The sequence below is a fragment of the Bos grunniens genome, chromosome 4 (assembly GCF_055505025.1).
Source record: "Bos grunniens cultivar Pamir isolate PY7600 chromosome 4, Bosgru_T2T1.0, whole genome shotgun sequence".
NCBI classification, from domain to species: Eukaryota; Metazoa; Chordata; class Mammalia; order Artiodactyla; family Bovidae; genus Bos; species Bos grunniens.
The window spans coordinates 97336570-97357197 of NC_141168.1; the positions used below are offsets into that span (position 1 = coordinate 97336570).

At 34.6% G+C, this 20628-nt stretch overlaps 1 protein-coding gene across 9 annotated transcripts in view; it reads left to right on the forward strand.

Annotated features, from left to right (window-relative positions):
- DGKB (diacylglycerol kinase beta) overlaps nucleotides 1-20628 on the forward strand; it is a 1123143-nt gene that overhangs the window by 540860 nt on the left and 561655 nt on the right. For all 9 annotated transcript variants that reach the window (XM_086397581.1, XM_086397582.1, XM_086397586.1 and 6 more), the window contains one exon: nucleotides 1155-1253. In XM_086397581.1, coding sequence (XP_086253707.1) covers nucleotides 1155-1253 — 99 coding nt within the window. The remainder of the gene's footprint in view (nucleotides 1-1154; nucleotides 1254-20628) is intronic.

The window sequence follows — 20628 nt, forward strand, 5'->3', positions numbered from 1 at the left end:
TGTGGCCTAGTGTGAGTTAATTATAGTACAAGTAGCCTTAATTCCAAGGAAGGACGTTACCATGATAGATGTTTTAGATCCAAGGACAACAGAAATACCCCTTCGGTAGTGAACTACTCAGGTGAGCTCTTATCGCCAGCAGCACATCTACTCTCATTAGATCCTGTGCTTGGTTGTTAATGAACTGTTACAAAGGTAGGCTTGTGTGGGAAATTAATATAACCAAGATTTAAATGGGTAGCTTTTGGTTCAGAACTGAAAAATAAGTCCACTCCTTTTTGGTTCTGAACAAAACATGTTATTTTATTAACATCTGTAATTTTTTTAAAAGCATGACTATTTCATATTCCATTGATAGGGAGTAGGGGATAAAGGCATCCATAGGTCCTTTAAACAACTATTACCTTAACAATTCTATATGGCTCCAATAAGAATTATCACCTCAATTAAAAAAAAATCACTTATTTAATATACCATAATATAATACCTTAATTTCAACTTGTGGCCAGGTTTGATAAAAATATCAGTTTAAATTCATACATGTTGAGAAGTAAATTACACTTATGATTATACACTTACTTAATGTAGAGCTGATAAATACAATATAAAGATAAATTTTTATAATCATAATCATCTTCTTATATTTATATCCTGCTCCCACTGAGATGAATCTCTGGTTACATTTACATATTGAATTAGAAAGTTAAAACTAATGATGGGATCAATTATGCCCCATACTGAGCTGTGCACTTTGGAATGACTTTGAGAAAACAGGAGGGTCAAAAAAAAAAAAGCAGCCACAGTGCACAGTGGTTTCAAGATTATGCTAACAGATAAGCATAGGAAGGATTGTAATGGATGATAATGTGTGTTTGTCAAAGGAATCAGGCTTTTCAGGGGAAAAATCTAAAGGACATTTCTAATATAAACATTTCTGAGAATTAGAAAATATATAGGCTGGGTCACGGAGGTTGCTGCTCAGTTTATTTAAGGCAGACTGTATAAGAACAGATGTCGTAGGAGTCCCTTTATGATCCCATTTGTTTGTTCTTGTAATTCTTTGAATGTATTTGCTGCATCTCAGGTGAAGTAGAATCTGCTTCATGTTTGCTGTTGTTATGCAAAATGATAGTTTCCTCTTTCTCCTTCCCTAGCTGCATAATAAATGTGCTTCTCATCTGAAACCTGAATGTGACTGCGGACCTTTGAAGGACCATATTTTACCACCCACCACAATCTGTCCAGTGGTACTGGTGAGTTTTTCCTTCTCATTATTCTGCTATGACTTGGGATTTCTGTAACTAACTGGTGCACCATACCACTTGATGCTTTCAGAGGTCATTTTCCATTGATCAAGGCAGAGCTCAGTAGACCTAAAATACCTCCTTACTTCAGAGAAGACCTCTTTGCCCACTATATTTCCTTTTGCCTTCATGGCACAATTAACTTATCAGTAAGGTATGCTCTAACTGAAGCTGACTCAGGTTTTATCACTCAGTCATGTTGTACTTACCAGAAATTGTATAGGCAGAACACTTCCACATTTTACGTGTTTTATAGATCGAGCTTCCCAGAATAATGAAGTTATTCTTATGGACAGTTTTGCTGGAGATGCACATTATGTATCTTCAATTGGGAAGTCTCTCACCTAAGCCAGAGGCTACTTAGAATGAGGACACCCACCTGGAAGAGAGCTGTGCACTGCCACGAGGTGTATTTTATGTTTTATTAGTGAACAATAAATTTAACTACCTGCAAAACAGTTACTTGATTCAATAAATATACAAGCGAAAAAAATGCATAAGTAAAGTTACCTTGATAAGAGCAAATCCTGATAGAAAGAGAAGCAGCTATTCAAAGATAATATTCACATTACCTTTCAAAATCCAAATTGTTTCTAAAGTGAAACAGTTATTTTACAAAACAAACCATTTTATATCCATAATGCAGTTCTCATTTTTTTTTTTTAACAACATGGAAATTAACTAGCTGGAACTTCAGTTTGATGTAAAAAAATAACAACAACTAAGAAATGTTAGACAAATACTTTTGTAAAGGTCAACTTAGAAATTAATCAAATTACTCAATTTGCACCCACTTATGATTCATTTTGTAATTATCTGTAAAATACTGGATGTATTTAAATGCCTTTATTTAAAAAAATTAAAAACTCTTTATTTTCTCAAACTGCAAAGAAAAAGAAGAAGAAAATACCTCCATATTGCTGAGGATAGCAATAACCAATTCTAAATTTCCCTTTATCATGTAAGAATTATAAGACATCCTGTAGTAAATAAGATTAATTAAAATTAATGAGAGCCATATTAATTTTTTTATTCTTTTGTAGTATTTTCTTAAAGAGAAAGAACTTGTAGAATTTTTATCTATTTGCATTTGAAAAAATACATAGTAATTTTTACTGGTTTAGACGCATTCTTAATCTCAGATTTTAACTCTAAGGAAAAAATCTATTATGTCATTCTATTATCCAACTATCTGTGTAAAACCCTACTAAATTCAGTGAGCCAGGGGACTATTTCTTTGACCTACTTATGTCAGCCTCTAGTCTTATAAGCTCAAAAATGAGATAGAATCTTTTATTATCCCATCCTTCCTTTCTTTGAAAGAATCAAAGGTAAAGAACATGTGTTGAATAAATGGTTTTGTCTTGAACAATCTTGCAGACTCTTTCGTTGCTTTTGTAGACACTTTTGATTCTGAAGATTTATTTTCTCATTAAATCTTCCTAAGGCTTTTTATCATGATTTGTATCTCAGCATTTGCTGTATTATCATTTTCTTGGTACTAACTGAAGTATTAGGCACTGTTAATCACCTCATCCTTCATGAATGTCTACCTTCCTTGACTCCCATTATCCCACCCTCTCCTGATTCTTCTTGTGTTTCTCTGGATATTTGCTTTTCATATCTTTCCTGGTTTTCAAGAGTTCAGCCTGCCCCATGTTGGCTGCCATCCATATGCCCTACCCTCACTCGCATGTCATGGTTTTCTGCTCTTAACATTCTTCCCAGTGAGATCTTGCTTAGTCATTTATTTCATTATTGTGTTAATTTGTACTAAGTTCAGCCTCTGCTTATGAGTCTCAAGCGCTCAACCTGGAGGTTCCATGTTGTTCACGTGCATGATATATTATTATAAGTAGTAACAGTAACTTCTACTTATTAAGCACATATATTATACCAGCTACTATGCTAAATATCTTAGTCCATTCAAAAAGTGTTTTTTTTTTTTTTAGTATTAACAGTGGAAAGAAGCCCAAATAAAATCTTTGTCTTCATAAAGTTTTCATTCCAGTGGTGGGAAATAGGCAATAAGCAAAGCAATAAGTAAGTTATTTAGTAGCTGTTTATGCCTCAGATGGTAAAGAATCTGCCTGCCATGTGGGAGACCCAAGTTCAATCCCTGGGTGGGAAAGATCCCCTGAAGAAGGGAATGGCAACCCACTCCAGTATTCTTGCCTGGAAAATTCCGTGGACAGAGGAGCCTGGAGAGCTACAGTCCATGGGGTCACAAAGAGTTGGGCACGACTGAGCAACACACACTTTCAATTTTATATTAACTTACTGGTGGCATTTAAAGTTTAAAGGACAAAATTAAAGTGGGAAAAGAAAAGAAGGAATGTTGGAACTGCAATTGTAAGAAAGCAAGTTAAGAGTTCAAGGAAAATAGAGTTCAAGGAAATAGTAGAGTGAAGAGTTGAGGAATGTGAGAGAGTTGCTATTGTGGCTCTCTGGGAACAGAACTCTGTAGACAGAGGAGTCACCCAGGAGGAGAAGCACAGACTCAGGCAGGAGAAGCCTGACATTATCTGAAGACATTAGTGCCTGAGTCTGTTTTGCAGGGCGAATAATAGCAGAGAATTTCAAATATGTCTTAAGATTTTCATATGCATACGTAGGGACAATTTAGGCTATTCTAAGGTCGTTAGCGTTTACTGTGAAAGACATTGGAAGTCAGACCAGATGAGAGAATGATCTGACTTATATATTTAAAAGAACATCAGTCTAACGTGTGCTTACGGGCTAACACCCGAAATGGCACTTAGATTTTCTTTAGAAAAGTAGGAAGCTGGCTTATTGCTGAGAAAAAGGATAGTTTGAGAGTTTTGCGGATCAGGAAGAAATTACACAACAGTCACTTGGAAAATGGGAGCTATGTGGATCAAGGAAATAACAGATGATTGCCAGGGAATAAGGAACAGTCTCGGATTAATAATAGTGAATTTAGAACAAGATAAGTAAACTTGAATAGGTACATTTCTCTGGTGATATTCAGTCTTATTTCTCCAGTTATATTCTAATTCCAGGAGTAGAATAGCCATGGGTCAGCTTTAATGAGAATGTGTTTTACCCAATATGATCAAAGGAGAGGGAATCAAAGGAGTTGAGAGTGTGTGCAAGCAAGTAATTGTAGGGATTGGCTATGGATTTTAAGCTGGGAAACAAGGGAAGTTAAAGACATGGAGAGTACAGTACACTAAGGGATGTTAAAAAAATACATTTGTGGATTACAGTGGGATCAAAGATTGTTGAAATCAACCTTATTAATGTCAAGTTACCAGAATGAGTGAGATAACAATTGAGGTTATGGAGGGGTTGCAGTTATTGATGATGATAGGTATGAATTAATTTAAATATCACAGTGATGCCAAAAAGTAAATATTGTAACTTTCTCGATTTTACCTATGAGAAAAGTGAGAAACAGAGAGATTAAGTAAATTTTCGGTGTCAGATGGCTATGAAGTAGCAATCCAAGATTAGAACCCAAGAACAATCATTCCAGAGCTTGTACAGTGAGCTCATCATTTCTAGCCTTTCTCCAAGTCCCAAGATAGATCTTCTCCTATTGGCCTTTTCTAGAACCTTCATTTTCCAACCTTCCCAAGCCAGAAGCCTAAGAATTATCATTGGTGCTTCATCTTGAATATCAAATTTATCACTAGGCAGCCTATATTGATGTTCTTACTTCTCTCTTTTGCCTTCAACCCAACTGTAACTGTCTCATATGTTACTCGCAGATTGTTTTCCAGAATTTTCCTAATATTAGTAGAATTATTATAGAATTGCCTCTTCTTTGCATTCTCCACACTGCTTCCGGGATCCACTTTCAAAAACACAATAAAATATTTTCCTACTCAAATATTTTAAAATACTTAAAATATTTTTAATGATTCCTTTTTGAATTACAAACTAGCAAGGAAAACAAGGTTCTTTAACTGAATCACTCTACGTAATCGCTTACACACCATCTTACATGCTAGAAATCAAACTTGAAATTCTCTAAGTATACCTGCTCTCCAAAGCCTTTGTGGTTTTGTACAAGTCAATAAATTGGCCTGAATCACTTTGCCTTGTTGCCTTGCTAAGTAGAAATTAAAGTTTGCTTTCTGATCATGAAATTAGTACCTGATTCTTAAACCCATTGCCTATTTAAATACTAAAACTTTAAACAAATTAATAAAGTTGTTCTGCACACAAAATTGCTTAATATGCTTCAAGTGATAGACTCTGAGGCTTTTTAATTTGTGAACTTTCAATAACTTCCCAGGAATGATTTCACACTGTATCTGCTACTGGAATTTTTAAACTTTCATTGAAAGAAAATCCTTAGTCCTCACACATAATACAATATTTTTTATTCTCTAATGACAACTTTCTTCTTAAAAAATATAAGTTCTCAGTTTCTCATGATCATGTGAGTTTCAAACTCAGTAGCAATGTGGTCAATAACATTATTTATAGCTCATTCTAGAAAATATGGAATGAAGAATTAAAACCTAACATTTTATTGAAGTTTTTAATCCCTTTGACTCTGTTGTCAGGAATCGGTTATTGAATGAGCAATGTAAACTTACTACAGATTAGATATCTTATCTCTGGTTGAAGCATTTTAATGGCATACTTCTAGGTCAAGGTCAGTAACAACAGTTTTATATTTTAGAGCATCCCTTCAGGTATTAATTTTATTCATTTATTCTTTAAAATTTCTATACCTCTCTTCTCAGGCCCCAAACTCTCCCAGATACTTATTAGCTTTAATGATTCAATAGATACGTGCTCACCTGTTATGAAGATTAGCCAAGTCAGCATGTTCTTTGCACTGATGACATGCTTTTATAAGCATACACTAAAAATTACTTCCACAGTTAATTTGTCTTGATAGTGTCTCTTTCCATAAAATAAAGCCAACTATTCTGAAATTGAAATAGAAATGTAATCAATGATTCCATATATCAAATATAATCATGGATTTCTGGAATTGCAATTGATTTCTAGCATATTTTAAGTATACGATCAAAAGAAGCTTCATCGTGTAAAAGTTATCTACGTTCTTTGTGACTGTGTTTATGAACCTATAATGCTTTCTCTGAGGATTTCCCAGCAAAAAAAAAAAAAAAATTAAAATGATTAGAACTATTCTGTCTCTACTTCCATACTGAAGATAATTCAGAACTGTTTACAAAGTAGATTTCTTGAAGGTCTATCCTCATCTCACTTCCAAACAACTGGAAAGTGAATCCAATCCAATCCAGTTAGTCAGGGCTCTTGATCAGCAGCTTAATTTCTAGAAAAAGCCATTAACCCTTACCAAATGATAGTCAAAACAGATGTTCTTCCTTTAATGGACTCCATAGAAAATGCATTCCTGATTCTTATTTCAGGTGATTCTCAGAAATCTCAGATTCCCAATCCCACTCAAATGTCAATTGATTTCATATAAATCATGACCTGAGGAGCATGAAAATTGCCCACTCTTTCATGAGTTTTACTCCTAACCCAGGCAGATTTGGCCCATGTTTTAGTCCCTCAGAGGGACTAAATTATTTGCTTTAATTATTTTGTACCCCTATGTCATCAACCTACACTGAAAGGCTTTAAAAAAATACTATGAAGCTGCTCCACTGTAATGAAAAAGGTATGTTTTTAGAGAGTCCTTCATTTCCTAACAGAAGTCCCTTTCCGCTCTGTTTATCATCGTTTAATAACCTCTGAAGGTTAGTATTATTATCATGTTTCATCTTCTATCCTTAAGAAGAATAGAGTTAAATTTATACTGACGTTTGACTGTGATGCTCAGTTGTATGTTATTTATTTCAGTGTGCTGATCTGTGTCTGTTGTTATCCATTTCACAAATTTTGTTCACTATAATGGTCTCATTCAGTACTTCTCAAATTATTTTTGATAGTACAAAATTTTTTTAGGTCCCAGAAATCAATGGAATAGGCCAAATAGAGTCCATCTGATTTTCAGAATAATTTTACAGTGGAAGCTTTAAATTTGATACTTCCCTAGAACTATGGTCTGCTGCTGCTAAGTCGCTTCAGTCGTGTCCAACTCTGTGCGACCCCATAGATGGCAGCCCACCAGCCTCCCCCGTCCCTGGGATTCTCCAGGCAAGAACACTGGAGTGGGTTGCCATTTCCCTCTCCAACGTATACAAGTGAAAAGTGAAAGTGAAGTCGCTCAGTCGTGTCCAACTCAGCGACCCCATGGACTGCAGCCCACCAGGCTCTTCCGTCCATGGGATTTTCCAGGCAAGAGTACTGCTAGTCTTACATTAATTATAAATTTTATGTATTTTTTTCTAATGATAGGCTGAGTGTCTATGATTACATGTGTTTTTATAATAATTTTCAGTTTGTGTTAGGGTTTTATTCAATTAATTCTGCTCCTGTCAACAAATGCATACTTGCGATGTCTCCTGAGGAAGTAGCTTTTTTAACTTTTTATTTGAACAGCAAAAGCAGATCACCATAAAAATCATTTCTATTATATTTAGCTCTGTGATTTAATTTTCTCTTTATAAAATAATTACTTTACATTAGAATTTAAAAGCAAGCATTTTGATATTTGGCAAAACTAATACAATTATGTAAAGTTTAAAAATAAAATAAAATTAAAAAAAAAATAAAAGCAAGCTTCTATTCTCTAACAAGGGGCTAATTAGTAATTTTCTATATCAACATATATTAGTAAAGTTGATAAAATATGGGGACTATGTAATGTTGATTACTTTAAATCTGGATTTATATTACATATAAGTATCCATTCTTCATGTAACTGTTAAGACTATGCCTTTAAATTGTTTTTCAGATCATTGTTGATGAACAATGTATATTATTTTTATTTATAATAGCTGTAGCACCAGATTCCTCTTGTTTTTCCTTCTCTTTGCTTCTTTCTTTCTTCCTTTATTCCACTGACTTTTATGGAAGTCACCAAAGTTAAAAATTCAGATAAGAACTGTTCTCTTATTTACTGTAATTTTGACTCTGTTGGGTAAGACGGGCAAGGAGATTACATTTCCAGTGTGTAAATCTTGGCTTATTGGGCTTTTCAGTGAACAGAATCTTCATCTATTCTGAGGGTAATTCAAAGAGTAAATGAAAATTTTCTTGAATGTAAGATGCTTGAGCTGAATCTTGAAAAAAACAAGGATTTGGCCAGCAAATGCAAAGTGAGCTTTATATGGATAGTCTCAGAAATAAGAGAGCACAGGGTGAGATCTTGAAACAGCAAAATGTTTATTAAGTTTTATGAATAAATGCAAGGTGTGGAGAGACAGACAAGACAAAGTCTGAGAAGCTGAAAAGCTTGACCTTTCTTGTCAAAGAAGTGGGTTTTATCCAATATAAATAAAGCACTACATGATCAGATTTGTGTTTTAGAAAGATAATTCAATTACAGTAAATTTAAAGCAGAGAGCAGAGGAGGTATGAGAGTACAATGACTAGGTTGTGAGGGGAAAAAAAATCACAAAACACCAACAGAGGAAGAAAATGAGGGAAAGAGGATAGAAGATCGTAGCAGAGAACAGAATATTAGGGCTTGATTTTATTTCAAGATAAATTAATTTCAGAGGATGGTAAAGTCCATTATGTTGAACCAGAAAATGAGTGTTAACCCTTTATTATATGAGAAGTATGCATTTATTGTACATAACTTATTAAAATAATATGAAATGACTAGAAAAACATTTAAAAGTCTCTAAAACAGTTATATAAGAACAATTATTAACATATCAATAGAACCACTACTTCGGAGAAGGCGATGGCACCCCACTCCAGTACTCTTGCCTGGAAAGTCCCATGGATGGAGGAGCCTGGTAGGCTGTGTGTGGTCCATGGGGTCGCTAAGAGTCAGACACAACTGAGCGACTTTACTTTCACTTTTCACTTTCATGCATTGGAGAAGGAAATGGCAACCCACTCCAGTGTTCTTGCCTGGAGAATCCCAGGGACAGGGGAGCCTGGTGGGCTGCTGTCTATGGGGTTGCACAGAGTTGGACACGACTGAAGCAACTTAGCAGCAGCAGCAGGACCACTACTTAAGTTTACCTGTTGATGTTTAAATGTTTATTTTGGCATTTTTATAATTAGCCTTGACATATCATGTACCATCCTATTTTAACATATAAACTGACATCATTAAGTGTCTATGTATTTCTACATACTGTGTAACATCACTATTAATGGTTGTATAATATGTCATTAATTGAAGATATGGTTCAGTTGAAACAATCTTTATATTTAGCATATTTGCAATTCTTACTTTGATCTTATAAATAACACTTTAGTGAACATCTTTATGAAGAGTGTCTTTTCCAAGTTGCTCTTTAATCAGAACTACAAAGTATTACTTTTTCCCCAAACAAATTTATTTTTTTCTGCAAATGAATCAGATTTCACAGTTGTTTTGTTTTTTTCTGTACTATGAACACACCTCCAAATCAGGAATACAGAACAGAGATGCATCCTAAAGTCAAACACTAGTTTTACAGTCACAAAGAGTCGGACACGACTGAGTGACTGAACTGAACTGAACTGATTCCTTATTTAAACATTTAAAAGATTAATTTGGTGGGACTATTTTATCTTACTTTTCAACAAACATAATATCATCAGAATATACTGTAAAGATAGTATTCATTGACGGGAAGTGATATAAAACAAAGAATAGGTTCAGCAACATGCTTCTTTGGACCAATTGGGGTGTGTTCTTCCTGGAACATTTTCTCTTATTGTAATATCCGATTTAAATTCACCTTTATGAATCCTGTTTAATATCACCTTTAAATATCCTATTTAAATTCACCTTTATGAATGCCAACAAAATAAATAATAAAACTTGTTAGCTCAGAGAAAGGAAAGCAAAACTACTGAGAGAATATAGGTTTTAAACATAGTCTTTAGCCTTGAGTCATATGATTCTAATTCTAGCTTTCTCTTCTTTATTGTGACTTTGCAGTGTGGCCAAGTCATGGTATTGCTGAGGCGGCAATCTGTGTATCTCTGGGTATAACAGCCTCAGAGAACCATACGTCTCTATTAACTTTTCTTCTTATTCCGATCTTCCTTACTCTGACACTATTATAAGGATTCTACTAAATTATGCATTGTAGATATGGGAAGTCTTAAATAGCAGAGAGTATGTTAAATCTTTCCTTCGAGCATGTGTTTACTCCCCAGTGATGTCAGAGGCCTGTTAGGGAGTGGAAGTATCACATACGCTTTCTTTGTCACAGTCCCAGGATTCTGAGTTCTTCCTGTCCCGTCTTTCACTTAACCCTAACCAATGACTGTTAATAGCAACAACCTCAATACCAAACATCAGCTCATTAAAACAAGGAGGGAGATATTTGAATTCTCTGTGATTCCGAATGTTAGCTATTGAATTCTCATTAACCTTATTTCCTGAACTAGTCAGAGAGTGCACAGAAGTGTAGAGAGTCTGGGAGAGAGGTGTGAACAGTTGGCTAAGGATGTGACTTGCTGCACGTTTTATTTAACATCATTTCAGCTGCTTCATTTTCCATTTACCTCTTTAACCTTAACCACAGTTACTAAAGTCATCCATTTCCTTGAAAATTCTTTATGTAAGGTACCATAGGTTTGTGCCTATGTAATTTTCACTTTTTGTCTAAAGAGTGGAACAAAGCACACTGTCAGTGCTCAATAAATGTTTCATCAATGTCATTACTTAATATTCATTTAATTAATATTCATTATAGATCAATTCATAATTGTCATCAGAGTAATGATAGGCAAGAAGGAATCTCATTTTTCCCCATATTTTGAAAATCTAACTCAGATTCAATTTCAGGATATTATTCATAAAGGAGAGCAGCTTTTTTAAATTTATTTTTTACATACATAAAATTAAATTCTGAATGTTCTATATTTTTTGCCTGTGGTTTTTTGCTTCAAAATCCAATGAAGGATATATTATTGGAGAGAGCTATAATGTTTATAAGATATCTGTAGATCCATTTTGTTTGTGCATAGTCTTCATTTAAAGGGCCATATAGTACAAGAAGGCTGAAAAGGACCCAGCATCTTTTAGTAATGATTCCATCATCTGTACTTGTAAGGTTAACCATTTATATATTACTTTGTCTTAGTTAGTTCTATTGGTTCCTGAAGAACCCATCTTTATGCTAACTTAGGCTATATTATACAGAATATGTATACCCATAGGCAAGGTCTAATACAGAAGAAAAGTTAATATATCATAGTTAATTATATTCTTACCTAGTGATTATGGTAGAATTCTATTTCTGAGACTAAATGTTTTTAGTTTATTTTTAATAGGACTGCAGAAATAGTCCTACAAGTTTCCATGATATTTTATGTCTAAAATATTGCAGTATCCAGAGCAAGTTATAACATTTTTTTTAAAGAGACAAATGTATACCTTTTTGGTTTTGTCAAAAATAAAACACTGGTACTTCTCTGGTGGCACAATGGATAAGAATCTGCCTGCCAGTGCAGGGGAGATGGGTTCAGTCCTTGCTCTGGGAAGATTCCACATGCCTCGGAGTGGCTAAGCTGTGCACCACAGCCACTGAGCCCAGGCTCTAGAGGCCACAGACCACAACTGCTGAGCCTGTGTGTTGCAGCTACTAAAGCTCGTGCACCTTAGAGCCCACATACTGCAACTACTGAGCCCATGTGCTGCGACTGCTGAAGTGTGCATGCCGAGAGCCTATGCCCTGCAACAAGAGAAGCCATCACATGAGAAACACATGCACTGCAGCCAGAGACTTGCCCCCACTTGCTGCAACTAGAGAAAGCTCGTGCAAAGCAACAAAAACCCAGCACAGCCAAAATTAAAAACAAACAAGCGACCCCACAAAAAAACAAATGACTAATATGGGATATACTGGAAGTTCAGTTACTTGAACATCTGATTGAAATCTAAAACCTGTAGACAAAAATGAAGCATTAAAAATATTCAAAACCTAAAATCTATGAAATAGACTCAAAATAAAGAATATCATGTGTATGCCTGACTCTAATGTGAGGATGTGAGATTATCTAGTAGTGAATTATTATTTGACAACTTATTACCAACAATATTATAGGCAACTTATATGAATATACAGTGAGCAGTAATATAAAACGTAATGTTTGTGCCAAATTGTTAGATTTAGAAATTTATGTCAAAGTATCCTAAAAAGTTGACAAAGATAATTCAAAAATTTGTACCTGAGTTACTTAGTAGCCTTCAGAAAAGGGGGAAAATATCGATTTGACAGCATTCACACCTTAAACACTAATGATTCTCTTAGAGGAAACTCTTCTTTTTGTTAGTGTTATTACTGGGACTCCAAATTAGTTTCTTCCATATGCGATCGTATTGGTATGGGACTACGCTGTAGTAATATTACTGTAATCAGTCTGATAGTGTTTGTTTCCTTTGGTTTCACTTTTTATAACAACTGTCAATGCAGACTGATGGCTTGCGGCCAAAGTGTACTTTAGTGTAAATGAGTCTACCTATTGCCAAAATAAAATAGTAATAATTCTGCAATAAGTAAATAAACAAGCATAGCAGTTAAAAGGTAGATGGATGTAATAAATAAAGATTGGAGCAATCAGACAGATGAAAATGCTGATAAAGTTACATGACCAAGAATACTAAATAAAACATCTCTTTCACAGCATACTGATTTGAAAGGGATATCTAGAAGGTCAAGAAAATATGTGGAGAAAAAAAGTAATGCCTTAGCAGAAACTAAAATGTATCAGTATCTACACAGGGAAAATCAGCACTGAGAACAACTGAATCAGTAATTTGGAGGAAAAGGTTAAGAAACTCCTACAATGAAAAGAGAATGAGAAGACAGGAAGAGACCTTGTGTGTGTGTTTGAACTACCCCCTAAACAAAAAATTAAAACTATTATGTCTAAATATATTGAAGAAAATCAAGTTGAATAAAAAGTGAGTGCTCAGTCTGGTCCAACTCTTTGAGGCCTTATGTACTGTAGCCCACCAGGCTCTTCTGTCCATGGGATTTCCCAGGCAAGAACACTGGAGTGGATTGCCATTTCTTTCTCCAAAGGATCTTCCCAACCCAAGGAATGAACCCGTGTCTCTCACATTTCTTGCACTGGCAGGTGGATTCTTTACCGCTGTGCCATCTTGAAAAAACCTACATTTCTTCAAATTTACTCATCTACCTAATGCAATTTCCATGTAATAGTTTTTGCTTGACAAAATGATTCCAAAGTTTGCCAAAAAGAATAAATGTGCACAAACATATTATAAATTCTGAGGAAGGAAAGTAAGGAAAGACCTGTATTAACAAATCTTAAGATTATATTTACTTAAGCTACAGTGATCAAAATGATGGAATAGTAGCTCTAGGAGTTACAAAGAACTGGAAGAAGGTATAAAACATACTGAACTATATGTAATCGTGTGGAATATGATGAATGTTGCATATCCAATCTGGTAGGGGCTACTGGAATTTATGCATGTTGAGATTACTCTATAGCCATATAGTAAGCTAAATTAAGATAAATTCCACTTTCCACCTTTTCCAGAATCAAACATGGATTGAGGATTTAATTGTTGCCTTTTGAAAGCCTTTTGATTTCTTTTCCTAAAGTGAAAAATAAAAGTTGACAGCCTTGGCCAGTCAAAATTTTCTTTAGAAAATGGTAAAGGCTAAAACTTACAAATCAAGATAAACATAAGCATTATAACAAAAAGCCCTGTTTTGTAAAAATAATGCAAATAACTAAAAAATAGTTTTAAGACTTAAAGCTTATAAATAGGACTATCACACTGAAAAATGAAATAAGCTTTTTTGAAATGATATTGCTCATTGCTGAAAAGGATTAGAAAATTGTCTATTCTCTTTAAACATTGGTAAGATCAAATTGCCCCCAACTGTCCTAAAAGCTCCCCAAAACATCTTAGTGTTGATATTTCTGCTTGTTGCCCCAATCCCACCCCTACCCCAAAGAAAGATTGAGGTTCAGATCAGATCAGATCATTCTCTCAGTCGTGTCTGACTCTTTACAGGACAAATATACAGATCTGATTTCATTACAGTAGAAATACATGCTTTATATCATTCCTTTCTTCTACATTTTAAATTTTGAGTTCAGTAAAAATGATTCCCTTCACCACTAGACATTTAAGAATAAATCCACCTTGCAAAGGTAACCTTTGTTGGTTAAGTTTTTGTGGTTTTAATGATTCTAGGTGAAATGGTGGCACTCATGAAGTATTTATACACATGCTTTCTTCTGTTTTACTGTTAAATATAACTTGTCTATTCTCAACTTTCACTTGAAACCTGAGCCAGAATTGATTTATATATAACTTTTGGTCCATACATCAATTTAATGCATACTGCAGTGATTTTTTTTTAACTCAGTCTTAGTTCAACCTATGTTTTCTCTAAATATGGAATAAGGATAGTTTAGTTCTGCCGGAGACCTCCATGCCTACTCTTTGCTTTTCAGTCTAGATGATAAAATCTATCATTCTAAATTCTGTTCCTAACACTAACAGCAACTTTCACCAATTCCTTCTCATTTACCCAAGGAAACCCAAGTTCTAGAGGAATACAGCTCATCACCTCTTGTTTTATTCCTGTGACATTACTCTTATTTCATCCCTACCGCTAATATTCTCAAATTATGTCATGTGGTTACCAGTTCTCCAACATCTTTGAGTTATCCAAGGCCTATAGTCCTCCAGTTACTTTCATTCAAGCATTGTCTGCTCTCTCTTTCCTAGAACTCCCCAATTTTTTCCCCTTATGGTATTAGTCACAATCGAATACTATACTGATTTGCAAGCCTCCAATTGAAAAAATCTCAAACAAGGTGCAGTTTGACATGCTTATGATAGGTAGCATTTGACAGCACTATAATTCGAGCCCAGCACTTGAACTTCGCTGTTTATACACTTAGTTGTGTATTTGTCAAAGAGCCCATACCAGCTGAAGGGGCTGTTTTTTCTCATGTGCAATACTGTTTTCCATATTTATGTATGGTTGTTGTCTTTTCCTGCCTCTTAATGTAGCCACAGGTATATGCAGGTGTACATTCAGTGTATAGATATCTGCAGGTGTAAAGATACATTCAGTGTATCAAATTTCCTCCTTCCTCCTCAACCTACATTATTCTAATTTCTGACTGTAAAATGGGTCTAAAACTACCCTGGCCTTCCTAAATCCAATGGCACTCTTTTTAGTTGGATTCCCAAGGAGTAGGACATGAACTCGGTTTAGTTGTGTGTGATAGAGAGGAATATTTCTTTATTAAAAATAATCTTTTGTAGAAGGAACTGGCAACCCACCCTATTATCCTTGCCTGAAAAATCCCATGGACAGAGGAGCCAGGGAGGCGACAGTCCATGAGGTCACAAAGAGTTGGAAATGACTGAATGACTCAGCAAAAATAATCTTTAAGGGAGGAGAAAGCAGAAGAAGAAAGAGGCAGGCTTTGAGCAAGGAGGTGGTCACAGAGAGAGTTTAAACCTTGGCCTAAATCTTGAAGGTTCTCGGACAAAATCATATCATAGGATTTTTCTTAAAACAAGGGGGTGGCACTCTGTAACCCACGTGTGCGTGCTAAGTGGCTTTAGTCGTGTCTGATTCTTTGTGACCCTGTGGACTGTAGCCCACCAGGCTCCTCTGCCCATGGGATTTTCCAGGCAAGAATACTGGAGTGGGTTGCCGTTTCCTCCTCTAGGGGATCTTCCCAACCCAGGAATTGAGTTCATATCTCTTATGTCTACCTGCACTGGCAGGCAGGTTCTTTACCACCAGTGCCACCTGAGAAGCCCCTTTGTAACCTGTATCAGTCATTTATTAGCTGTGGCCTCCTGCAGAATAGGAGGTGCTCCCTGGAGAGCCTGCTCCAATGAGCAAAGGATAATTCTGCAGAAAATGGGATAGCTGGGAGTTCTCAGCAGTCAATACTCAGAGCAGTTGGGGATCGATGCCCTGTTCAGGTGGATCTGCTTTGGGCTGCTAGCAGCATCTACGAGACACCCTTTTCAAGGAGGGTGTGTTTTGAATCCTCGACAGTATTTGACAGTATTTGAAATGCTCTGTTGTCATATTCTGTCAAACTCAAGTATGGCATTTCTACTAGCTTCTGCTTCTCTAGCCACACATCCACATCGCTAAATTCCTAGTCCTCTTTCTATTCTTAAATATGTGTAGATGCCCATTTTAAGTTATATTCTCATGTCATTATGCTGTCTATAAATTACCTCATCCAATTTCATGAGCACAACTACCGCATTTGAATATATCTGTTCTCCCTTATACCCTTTAGATCTGAATACTCAATGTCACATTTTAAATTTCCTTTGAGAGGCCTCAAAGCCAATATACCAGGAATGGTGTATCTCTTTATGTCTAGCACCTAATTCAATTTGACATATAGTAGGTGCTCAACGAATATTTACTGAGTTAACGAATAACAGTCAGCTCTTTTATTCCAAACAGTCGTCACTCTCTTTCCTGAGTCAGGAATAAAATATATCACACAACGATAGAAATATTAAATACAAATCAATATGCAATAATGAAGCTTATATTTTAAAAAATTGTAGTTAACCAATGATAATTGAATTGTATTGTTATAAGCTAATAAAACTGAGTTTGAAGTGTGTCATGATAATATTAGTGAATGTCAAATTAGCATGGTATTTCTGGAGTGGCATTTGAGGTATTTTATAATTATTACTATACTTTGAAAAACTTGTGATTGTTATGTTGTTGTAGTTATATAAAGTATCCAATAGATGGTACTGTAAAATGCCTAATGTTTAAAGCGGTATTGCAGGTAGAGAGTTTAAGCAAACAGTTAAAAATTCTGGGAGAATTAGGATGTTTTCCCCTGGATATTAATATATTTAAAATTGGATTTTAAGAATATAGCTTAAGTAGCACAGTAGTTCATGTGAAATATTATAAATATTTTCTTAATTCTCAAAATTCATGTATACTACAAGATGCAATTTTTAAATTATTCATATTATATTAGATTTTTTTTTTGTTCTTTTTGTGGTGATTACTATTAGTACCTGTGCTATTTCAGTTAATGCTACTCAAATCGCAGCATTTTCAGTAAGCAACCATTGTTGCATATCTGTTAACTGAAGTTCTAAAGAAACTTTTATATTCAAAATAAAGCAAACTAGTATGCGATAATCTCCTTGCTTAGCAAGAATGAGTCCATTATTTCTTTCAGTTTTGGATTTTCCTGAGGCCAATCTAATATCTGAATGAAGCATTATATCATTTTGAAAATATAACATGCATTCAGAACATTTACCAATATATAATTTATGAAGTTAAAATATCTTGTAAAAAGTAAGCTGTAATTATCAATATTGACAGATTGGTTGGAGTTTAATTCTAAAGCATGTATGAAAAAGAGCAATTTGTAGATGGGTTAGTTTATCTTAGAGCTCATTCAGAATTTCCATTACAAATTTCCTTACAAATTTTATTTGTAAGTATGAATACTGAATTTTGATTACCAGGATAAACTTTTATTAAACCTACTTCTAAAGCTAAAAATGTCTGAGGAATTATGTAGCATAGAAGGTTTAACATTTTCTGTTTATCTTAAATATACAGAGATGCGACATAGCTTTAAAATTTTTTGCTGCTGTTTATGATATTGCTCTCGAACAATCCTGAGTATTCCTTTGTGTGATGGTTATTTATCTTTTAATTTATTCAGTAAAATTTTATTGTATATGACATTATGCCAGGTATTTAACTAAGATAAATAGCTTTTAGAAAGAATGACTTTATGTGAATCCGCAGCTTCTTGTGGGATATGCATCTTATGTCCTATGGCTTCTTTATGCATTTGCTATTTTTTCCATATTTTGTATAATCAGAATATGTGATGTGATATTATATGTACTCTTACAAGGAATATATCCTTAGGTACACAGGAATCTTCTGCTTAAAGGAAATATACATTTGAAGGAACTTGATCTAGCATGAGTAATTGAGGATATCTTCTCTATTAAAAGAAAATAGTGCTTTTCCAACCATTATCTCCTAAGCCAGATTAGAATAAATAGATGAGACTTAAATAAAAAGGTATGAGATGAACACCTAATTGCCTGAATACTCAAGTTAAAAATAATTTTTTTTCCGCCCAATATGTTCCATGTGATGATAACAAATTTATGGATTCATCAGGGAATAATGGGCCTCTGGCGTTTTATCCAGATTCTTTAAGATGTGTATATGCATTTTGTATTATGCTCTTTTCAGAAATAATGGCACACATGACTCATTTACTCAGATTTCCTAACATGCTGGATGTATGTAACATCACAGCAAAGTTCCTACATGAGCTAAATGGGATTAAATATAAAGTGCATGCAGAGCTCAACTAATAGTCTCTTAATAGATATCAGATACTTTTTATCGCTGCCCTCTTTTATTTCAGTAACATTTTAATTAATTCACACTGATTGAATAAATGTACATTGAGACTTGTTTCCTAATGAGGGCGCATTTAGAGGAAAGGTTTTGCATCATTCTGATATCCTGTGGGTAATTATATTCTAATTATATGGTCGGGGGAAAAGAGTCTATAACTCAGTACTGATATTGTTCATTGGACCCAATTAATTACATGCACATAATGAAAGTTCATGATAAGGTTGACTGGCAGGCAGTGTAAAATTCTAGCTCAACTGAATCTAAGCCAAATGTGAATACAGAATTGGACTTTAACCTGGTTAGAAGATGCTTTGGTGTGAGATCAGTGGATATTTAGAGGAGCAAAGGATGAAAGGAAATTTCATTATAACTTATTCATTTCTTAATTCAAGGTCTTTTCCAAGATTGATGAAAAGGAAAACTTAGCAGCCTAATGCTTTAATTCTAAATATTATTATCAATATTATTTCATTACCTTGAGAGATTTTTCTGTATTTTAGAAAGCAAGTCACTAAAGATGCAATGAATGGTACATTTCTAGAACAGGTTCATATATTTGTTGAGAGAAAAAATAGGCATAGCCCGAAGAATTACTCATTTTATGGATGTAAATTCAGTAGATATTAGTCTACTGTATTAGGGTGCTTTATTATTTCAAACCAACATATTTCATTCAGACTCTTGCCCCCCACTTTCAAAGGATAATTATATATACATGCCCATAAATAGGTAACTTTTAATTATCTATTTATAAAGTAAGAGTTGTAAAGAATACTCTGAAAAAATAACTAATAAGTCATATATATTTCATTTTGGAATGCATTTTGGCGGTTTAAATCTGATACTTAGAATTTTGTAATATTTCAAGCAAAAGTCTAAGGACATGGTCTAAATATTGGTTCTCATCCTTTCTTTACTCAATTTCATTGTTTCCTTTGCTCAGATTTTGGAAGAGACAGTCTCCAAGATTAAGGAGGCTAGCTTCTCCCAACCCTCTTGTCTTCTAAAACTCTTCGCTTATCATCTCCTTTTTGTTCATTGCTTTCTGCTTTGATCACTTCTCCTCACCCCCACCCCCTTTCTTTCTTTCTCTCTTCTAATAATCCTCACATAGACATTTTCATTAAAAGATAAATCTGCCTGGTCCCATCTCCTTATTAGCAACAAAAGTGTTTTCTGCTGAGGAAAATACAGTCAGTCCTTTCTTGCTGAGCCCTGAGCAGGCAGTGGAAACGTTTGGGTTCTACGGTTCATAAAGCAGTTAACATTAATTGGGAACTTATTTGCCAGACATCCTTTTAATTCTGAAGGTGATATAATGATGATATCCCCTCTACATCTGAGGAAAGTGAAGCTTAGAGAGGAGAAGGAATATACTAAGCTCACACAACATGCAAGTGTTAGAAGCAATACCTGCCTTACCCTGAATCCCATGTTGTAAACTTATCTTTTATGTTTTTGCTACCATCCTCCAAAACTGGTGAGGTATGAAGTAAATTTGGGGCATCTAGACCTTCAAAAAAGGAATGAGAAGAAAAATGCTGAAGAAAAGTACTGAAGTAAAGTAGAGGGGAGTAGAAATGAAAAGAGAATAATAGATCGGAGAGTAGGCGAGCAGTGTAAGCCGTCTTTGTGAAGTTATATTTATTGTGAATCACAGCCAGAAAGAAATCAAAAACACCCCCTTCACTATACTGGCTTCTGATAATTTTATGAGGCCTAACCAAATAGGATAATATTTCTAGTGGCTTTATTTCATTAGGTAATCAGGGAGGCAAGACAATAACATTTTTCTTGTTGATTGTCTTTATATATAGATAGTGATGTTTGAAATGATTTTGATATCACCATTAAACATATTTTTAATATTTATATTGAAA